The sequence below is a fragment of the Terrapene carolina genome, unplaced genomic scaffold (assembly GCF_002925995.2).
Source record: "Terrapene carolina triunguis isolate 2854851 unplaced genomic scaffold, T_m_triunguis-2.0 Scaffold130, whole genome shotgun sequence".
NCBI classification, from domain to species: domain Eukaryota; kingdom Metazoa; phylum Chordata; order Testudines; family Emydidae; genus Terrapene; species Terrapene triunguis.
The window spans coordinates 4,187,271-4,195,839 of NW_020664481.1; the positions used below are offsets into that span (position 1 = coordinate 4,187,271).

Here is an 8,569-nt window from a genome sequence, read left to right on the forward strand (position 1 = left end):
TCATTCCTTCAAATAAAGTACCTAGCATGCAGGTGTTCTCATTTGATTTGAACGCCAACTGAAAAATAACGAATTAAGATAGTGCTTCAGAAGAGAGGGTGTGGAAGTGTACTGTTGATACGGTCACTGAGAAGTGTGATTGGCTGCTGCTTGCCAAAAATCCATGGAAACTATTTTCCCCAATGCAATAAAACCATTGCTTTCACTTCTTTTCAGAGGCCACAGACACACCTATTGTGATACAACCAGCATCAGCCTCAGAGACGACCCAGCTCACAACCGACTCTCACCCCAGCTACCACACTGATGGATTTAACTAATGATTTAGAATGGATAAATAAATACATGGCCAACTCAACACTAGAATCATGAACATTAGAAATAGCGAATGGGGAGGGGGGAAAGTTTTGCCACAGTAAGGAGGCAGTCTCCAACCTGCCGAGAATATTTTGTAATCCCTTCAGCCTTTTGTCACCTTCAGTGTCGTATCTTGATGATACATGAAGTGCTGTAGCATGCAGTATTTAAAGCAGTTTAGCTATGGTCTTATTTGTTTGTTTTTCCCTTTTTATAGCATGTATGGAGTTATGTTAAATGTCTGTTTGTGTTATGTATTGAGGAGTTTTCACAATAAGAGTATGATGGAGACATTCTGCATTTTAAGCAGTGATACCAGCCTAAAACAAGATCTTTTTTAAAGTGAGTGAAATCAGTCACACACAAGCTGCTCTGCTTCCATACAGTTGTACTGTGAAGTCCTTAGAGCTCATCATTTTTATGTGAGTGCAACAAAGTTCTTAAGATCTTTGTTTTTAGGCCTTCCTGTGTCTCCCTGCACCTCTATCTAAGCAAGTTTACAATGCAAAGAACCAAAAAATGCCAACATTGTAGGGCAGGAATTCTTTAATGCTGGTTTTCAGCCTAAATAAAACTACCCTGGACATGCTTCCCTCATTTATGTTTTTTACTCTTCAGACATTAAATTGATGGACAGCTCCTTATGCATAATGGGAATTCTTTGATAGTATAGGCCCAAAATGTAGATTGTGACAAAAATCAAATGTTAATAGAATTATTTTTAGGGACTTCTTTATTTCAAGCAGAAACTGTTTGTTTGAGTTTAAGCATTCCCTTGCAGTGTTTATAACCAACTATTGCAGCCTCTTATTAGTGCATGAGAATCTTAACGTGAAACTGATTAGTCTGTTTTCATTATCCAAGTGAAGGAAATGCAGAAAGTAAACAAATAACATCAGTGGTGCAAAGCAAATTAGATTTTTAAAATTCTCTTTTAATAATCTAAAATGCTATTAGTAAGACCGTTAGGAACACTTATTTTTTAAAAATGCTTTTAACCTGACCATGTCCCTTTAATTTTTGTCATGAACAACTTTTTGGAAGGTGTAAATGGCTATTTAAGAACAAAACACCTCACTTTGGGTTTATATCAAATCGTTTACACACACTATTCTGTTTAGATTTGTTTACTTAAACATTTTATTTTTCTGCACATAAATTATTGTGGAAACTATTAAACAGTTTCCTGTGCTATCTTGAAATCAAATCATGTCTGAATAATGTTTAAAACTGTGGTTTAATGTATGAATTTTAGGTTTGCTCAGCTGTCACAGAAACATTTACTTTGCAGTTGAATTGCTTATATATTTTGCTTTTAACAGATTTCTCTTTAGAAAATGTTGAATAAGGATTTAGGGGAACAACTAGGGAGCTTTTGGTTGTTACTTACTGCCTCTTCTGCTTTGATCTTTTATGTCTCCTCTCTTCCCTTTGCATCTGTTTCTTCACATCACATGCCCCAACCGCACTTTTTCAGGCCCTACAAAGTGACTGACATCCTTCCAGCCAACATTCCCTTTGGGACTCTTCCATGCTGCTCTTTCACAAGGCAGAGGGGTCACTTTGGAGAAAGTGCTTAGCACTGCTCAAGTGGCCCTGCCAGCCTATAGAAGAAGAGCCCAGGAACTGAACTAAGGTTTCTTGCCATAGCAGGGCAAAGCACTACGATTGGGCTAACCTAGCATAGTTTCTTTGTTATGAAGGTTGTAGCTTGTGCCTTGTCCAGATGTGCAGGATTGTCCATGTGATTATCTTTCACTATAACCTTGCACATAGTGAAAGATTACTTAAAACCTCTGTCTTGAAATCCTGCCAAATATACTAGGCAAAAAAAATAAAATAAAATTCAGCTCTCCATGTTGAATCAGGTTGTTCTAAAAGCAGTCTCTCTCTTCCCCCCCCCCCCCCCCCCCCCCCCCCCCCAAACTGCTGGTGCATGAACACAATTGCATGCATGTAAGTCTGGTGCAAGCAGAAGTGTGCTTTTGACTATGTTGGATCCTGGTGTGCTATCAAAAGGGAATGTATAACACTACTTAACTAAACAGATTTTAGATAGCAGAGTCATTTATGAGCCATTTGCCCCCTGTAGCATTTGAGTACAGTTGATAGTCCTACAAACTTGAAGTTACTTGGACACTATTACCAGCATATCTTGGGCAACCAATGATTTACTGCTCTGCTCTTTGTTTTAGTATTTAGCATCAGGGAAAAAAACTGTTTTGCAGTCTCAAGAAATCAGTCACAATCTGATCTTAGATCCTTGCTTAAGTAAAGCCTTTATTTAACTCCTTTGGATGGGGAATAAATTTCCAGCTCAAAACTAGGGTCACAATGGCCTTTTATAGACTCTACCTAAACCTGTACTTAATGTTATGTTCTACTCTGGAGTACATTAGGATATATATGCAAACTTAATTCCTAGAAGCTTACTGGCCAAAGCTGCTTTTGTGGTCTGTACATGTCAGTGAATGCTACTGGGTAAAAGTTAACTACATTTATCTGAACAGCTGACAAAAGGGGCTGGTAAAATGATGGAAAGACTCTTTCCACATGTATTAATTACACTTCAGAATAGTCTTCCTTCCTCTTGTCTAGAAGTACTGACGCAAAACATCAGTTCATTTGAATTGTCACTTTAATATGAAGAAGTTGTGACTCCTTGTATCAGGGATCCAAGTTAGTGTTGATCTTTAGTTATTTTTGAAATTGCAGATACTATTTCTTAGTTTCTGTAGCACTTCATTTGCATCAGTAAAGTCATCAGGATGTTTCTGTGTGCAACGTGAGAATTAAATGCAGGACGAGGCTTCTTAACTCGAGCTTCAAACTCCACTGAAGTCCGTTGTAAGAAGTTACTGCATTCTTTGTCACCAGTGTCACCGTCTAGGAGCCCTGTGTACTTTTAAATACAAACTAATCTTAAAACTGTGAAATTGAGGAAGATCAGAAAAACAAAGTTAAAGATGACACCTGAGTTCATGTTCTGCACTGTTTGGAAAAAGAGCCATGAGAGGGTAAATTTAAAAGTGCACCACGGTGGTGGTGGTGGGGGTGGGACGACAAGATTCAGACTAGTAACACATTTATTATATACTTGATTATCCACTATATAAGTCCATAATTTCCTCCTTCTGAATTACCTAGCAAGACCCAAATTCAGAAAGTGGTAGTTTCCTTTCAACAGTTGATGTGTCCACATCCATCTACAGTAAATTAGCAGACCGTGCATCATTGTATGTGGTTATGTTGCAAGGGAAACGCCAGAACGCTGATCTCAGGACATAGTGCACTCCCTCCCTTCCTTTTTAACATCTTAAATCTTTTCAGTGTAAGATTTGTTGTAGGAGTTTCATCCCTTTGTTTTTCCTGATTTCTCAGTTTTTATATGAAACGCATGGTTATTTTAAATGTAGTTTATTTCAAAAAAGGATGTTAAACTGTATTATGTAACCAGAAGACTTGAAAGTTATCCATTCTCCTTTTCATCTTTGTTTTTATTTAAAAAAGGGCCCTGCCAGTAAATAACTTGCCACATTTATTTTTAATTGACATATATTATACATGAACACCCCAAGCTCTAAAACTACTACTTGCACTTTTATAATTGCAAAACGGCCAAACTTTGTGCACACACACACACCCAGTGAGTACAAAATGTAAATAGTGGTTCCTTAGCTAAAATCTTACATGCTAAGAAGCAGCAAGCATTTCCAAACTTTATGGGACGCCTGCATTGTCCTTACCCTAATTGGAATATTAGCTTCACTTGGAGGCTACAACAGGCACCAACGCCTGGGAAATAAAAAGGGAAGTGAACTTAAAGGCCATTATTACTGGCTTAGATGCAGAATGTTTCCTTCCAAAACACTTAACCTAAGCAGCATTATTCTGTGTTAAATGTGTTGCCAGAGTTAAACTTAAACTTGTTTGTTTGTTTTCAAAGTTACTTTATAAGAGAAATTTTCTATGTTTCCTGAGGTCTTTGTTTAAGTTGTTTAGTCTTTCCCATCTAGCTCATAAAACCTATTCAGAACGCTAGCTCCCTTAGTAGATAGAAACATAGCTGCTTGGTATCCAGGAGGTGGGATTTTTGAGACAACCCAGTCTGGAGAGTACACCAGTGACTGATATTAAGGACCACTGACTTTACTTCCAAGTTTTGTTGTGAATCCTAGAGAGAATATATAAACAAAGCAGCTGCTTCAGTATCAACAACTACTTAAATACCATCAATTTTTCATAATGGCAGAACTGCCATTGAAGTAGCTGGTGATGGATTTATTGTGCGCCATTCTTTCTCTGGATGTGAAAATCCCCAAACTTCAGCTAGTGCAACAAATGACGAGTCAAAATCTTCACTTGAGGTGAATGAAGGGGCACTGTGCCTGTTAAATGCCAGTTTAATTTCATTGATAATGTACGTAGGCAGTTAACTATTTATCTGTATATAAATTTGTTTATGTAAACGTCTTAATGGCATTTGATGATGTGTAGATTTCTGCTAATTCCATGCAGTGACATTTTAGAGCCATATCTTCAGTCTTATTTTTAGATTTGTAACATTTTTAAACTGCTTTAGATATTAGTGCTCAGTGTTTAAAATATATGATGCTCTTTGAGATTTATATGTGCTGAACCTGTTCAGAAAGAAGGTGTTAATGTGGTACTAGAACGAGGACAACAGTTTTTAAAACCCATCCTGTCAGAGCCAGTTTACACTATAGATGTAACTAAGTTAGGGAGTTGATTGGAGTTTGTTCCTGATCCATTTTATTCAGGTCATTTTATGTAATGTGGTGGGACCTGTGTGCGCTTTTACAGGGCTAGACTTTGAGTATTGGTGGTGTACACAGCCCTGAGAGAGGTGCCCTGTTTCCTTAACTAGGCTGTGCCCTTAGAATCTGTCTGATCCCCTTCAGTGTTCTTGACGTTTCCAAATAATTTAGGAAATATGTTTGTGCTGCAGTTTTCCCTACCCAGTGCAACTGGATATTGGCTCAGCTTTTACAAGGGATCCTTGCTAGGTAGATTGATAGGCTTCTGCCGCTCTGCAGTTCCTCCATCTTACTGACAGCTCTGGGTGCTGTTCAGCCTGCATTAATCCTTGGACTAGAGCACTGAAACCCAGCTCCTGTACAGATGTTTGTAGCGTGAGGTTGGTACAAACTGGACATACATAACCATTTGAATGCCACTGCTCCCTTCTGTAGAGGGAGCCTTCTAGTTTGTAGTGTACCATTGAACTGCTTATACACCTTAAAATAAATACCACTGATAGCTTGGAAAGTTTAATTTTGTTGGCTATATTGGGAAGGGAAAAGGCAGGAAATCTTGTCAGTGTTCAAGTCCTATGAGAACTGATAGTCTGCTTCACATACCGCATTTGGAGACTTCAGTGTTATCTAAATGAGAGACCACAAGCCTGAAGTCCCTGTTTCATTCCAAGAAGGTGCTTTCTTCAAAGGCTAAGCTACTTTAGGGCAATTGTTTGTCTCTTGCCTGCCACGCCAAACTCCATAATTCGGGAAGACACATTTTCATTTGAAAGTAAAATGCCAATATTACATGCACCATTCTGTTTATTGCTAGAGGGAAATGCTGGGTATCGGTAGGTTACATACAGATATAACCCGAATAGACTTCTCAAGAATTAATGGCTGTCTTCTTCCCTACTACATTTTCACAACCAACAAAGAATGTTTCCTTGTTGTTGTTTGTGGATAGTTGCTGATCATATTTTGTGTGCAGCAGTGGTTGCAAAAAGATTGAAAGACTTATTTGAATCCTGTCAACTGCCCTTTGATCCTGTCCCATGAGACTGTGTGACTGGAGGTGTAACAAAATACATGGATAGTTCCTGATTCCTGTGCTGGTTTTAGCTACGCTGTACCCTGTGCAGTGGGGGATTCAACGTAGTTTGCAAATCAAGGAGGTCCAAACCTTGTGCTGTAAGTATGGGATTGCAATATCGTGTATGTGTGTATGTATGTATGTATGCACATATGTATATATTTATACAACATGTGTTCACTTGGTACTGCTGCTGTCTGATGGTAAAACATTAAATTTGCTTCCCAGCACTACTCGTATGAACTCTCAGCCAGACAAGTGAAGGAGTTAGTTTTGTGCGCCCAGAATCACAACTTCTCCTTTCAGCTGCAGGAAAAAGAAGTAGCTCTGTCAGTGAATGGCCGGTGAAGAAAACAATGAACAGATCCTATTGTATAAATAGAATTAGATACAGTGTTTGAGAATGTCATGCCATAGGTAAGGGGGCGGGGGGGAATCCTCTCAGCTTCTGTGTCCACAAAGTCTTCCCTCCTTGCTAGAAAAACTGTATCTTGAATAATAAGATGCCTTTGCACTGTCTGGTTCAGTAACCCCAATTTTTGTTGCTTACAAACAGACTGAATTCAAAAGGGTGGCATGGAATTGATTATGAATTGTAACGTAAAACTAGTGGTGACTTCAAAGCCACACAGATTATGGCCAATGTTCATGTTACTACCACCAAATTACTTCTAGTCATCTTGGTTAGAGAACGCCAGGTGGTCCTGCTTGGGCCTCATTGCCCTTAAGGTGTTTCCTAACATGAACACAAAGTACATGCACAAATCACATTTGGTTTTCTATTTGCTAATGGCAATCAGCACAAATGTGAAAATCTATAGGGATCAAGGAGGGGTTCCTTTTGCTACTTAAATGTTTGAAATGACATTTGTGTCTGTCACAATAGATGAACCTTGACATTTGCCAAGCTCAAAAAACTTTTGCTGTTAAGGTTTCCTTTTTTGGTGCATGTGTGCCACTTTAGCCAATTGCTGTCATTCCATTCATTCTGCCACTTTTTGGGGTAGAAGAGGAGGCGCTATTGGTTGCCTTGTCACAGACATCCAACAAGGTTTATATTTGTTTTGCATGTGAGCAAGGCCCTGAGATAAGCAATTCACTGTGGGTTTGTCATATCGGCCTCTTATGAAGCCTGTGGGAGCTGAAGATGTAATGAGAGAATGCATTTCACATTTGCACTGTTTTTCAGCTCTGGTGGGGTGAGGGAAAAGCCCTTGTTTAAAAAAATGTTAGCAGTTGTAAAAACAAAGGATTAAAGCATCTGAAAAGCAATTATATATGTATAGACATATATATATATATTTTGTTATGTAACTAAAGGACCATACTTTGAATTGTATGTAAGTAGATGTGGCTGTCTGAACTTTGTGGATTGTAACACTCGATACTACTGAGCTCCTGTACATACATACGGTTAAAGCAGAAGGAATTATTTTATGTTTTAGCATGGTAATGTGTAATGTATGTCTCAGTATAAACTAAAATAGATTGCTAAATTATCTGAAACCACTGTTGTAAAATAAATGTTTTCAATGCAGAAACATTTGTTTGGGTTTTTTCTTTCCATCTTTAATGCAACCTTCTTTGGCTACCAAGAGCATCACTCTGCGACGTCAACCACAGCACAGAGGGTGTTAGCATAGCACCTTTGAACACTTGTCCACATCATGAACATCACCACACGCTTGGTGGTTGCTACTCAGAAGAGCCTGGAATAGTAGGGGTGTAGGTTGGATTTCAGGTGAAGGGGGAGTTTTGCCTGTAGTCGATTTCACTAAAGGTTTTCCCGTTATTGAATGTGCACACACCTGTTGGCTCTTGACTTGTGAGTATTTAAATATCCTTGAAATAACCTGGTTTAGGATTCCCGTACACTGGTGTTTCTCAACTTTTCCTCACCTCCGACCCCCAAATCACTCACTTTTTTCTCCCATAACTCTACATCCCAGAATCTATTGTGCTATTTTGATTCAAAAGACTTTTGTGATATGTAATGCAACATTACATTTTAGTTCCTTGTGTCATACATGCAAAAAGTAGGCACATTTAAAATACTGAACATGTAAAATACATGAAGACAACTTAAATTTTCAAAAGGAAAAAAAAATCCAAAACTTGCCATAAATGTCCAGAATTGTTGCATATACTTATAAAGCTTTACCAACAGACTGTTGGTTTTTACAGAATTACATATGGAAAATAAACCTCATGACACACATTTATTCTGTTTGTTTGCTTTTATGAATTATTTGTATATGTGCTTAGATGGGCATTCTATTAATCTTTAACGGAGTAATCCTTCATAAATGTTATTTTATCATAACGAGACCATTTGAATAAAATGGGAACTAGCATACAT

At 38.2% G+C, this 8,569-nt stretch overlaps 1 protein-coding gene across 2 annotated transcripts in view; it reads left to right on the top strand.

The window, feature by feature from the left end:
* Positions 1–7,743, top strand: part of DNAJC5 (DnaJ heat shock protein family (Hsp40) member C5) — a 40,416-nt gene extending 32,673 nt beyond the window's left edge. For both annotated transcript variants that reach the window (XM_026652664.1, XM_024219445.2), the window contains one exon: positions 217–7,743. In XM_026652664.1, coding sequence (XP_026508449.1) covers positions 217–320 — 104 coding nt within the window. In that variant the 3' untranslated portion in view covers positions 321–7,743. The remainder of the gene's footprint in view (positions 1–216) is intronic.
* The last annotated feature ends 826 nt before the right edge of the window (positions 7,744–8,569 follow it).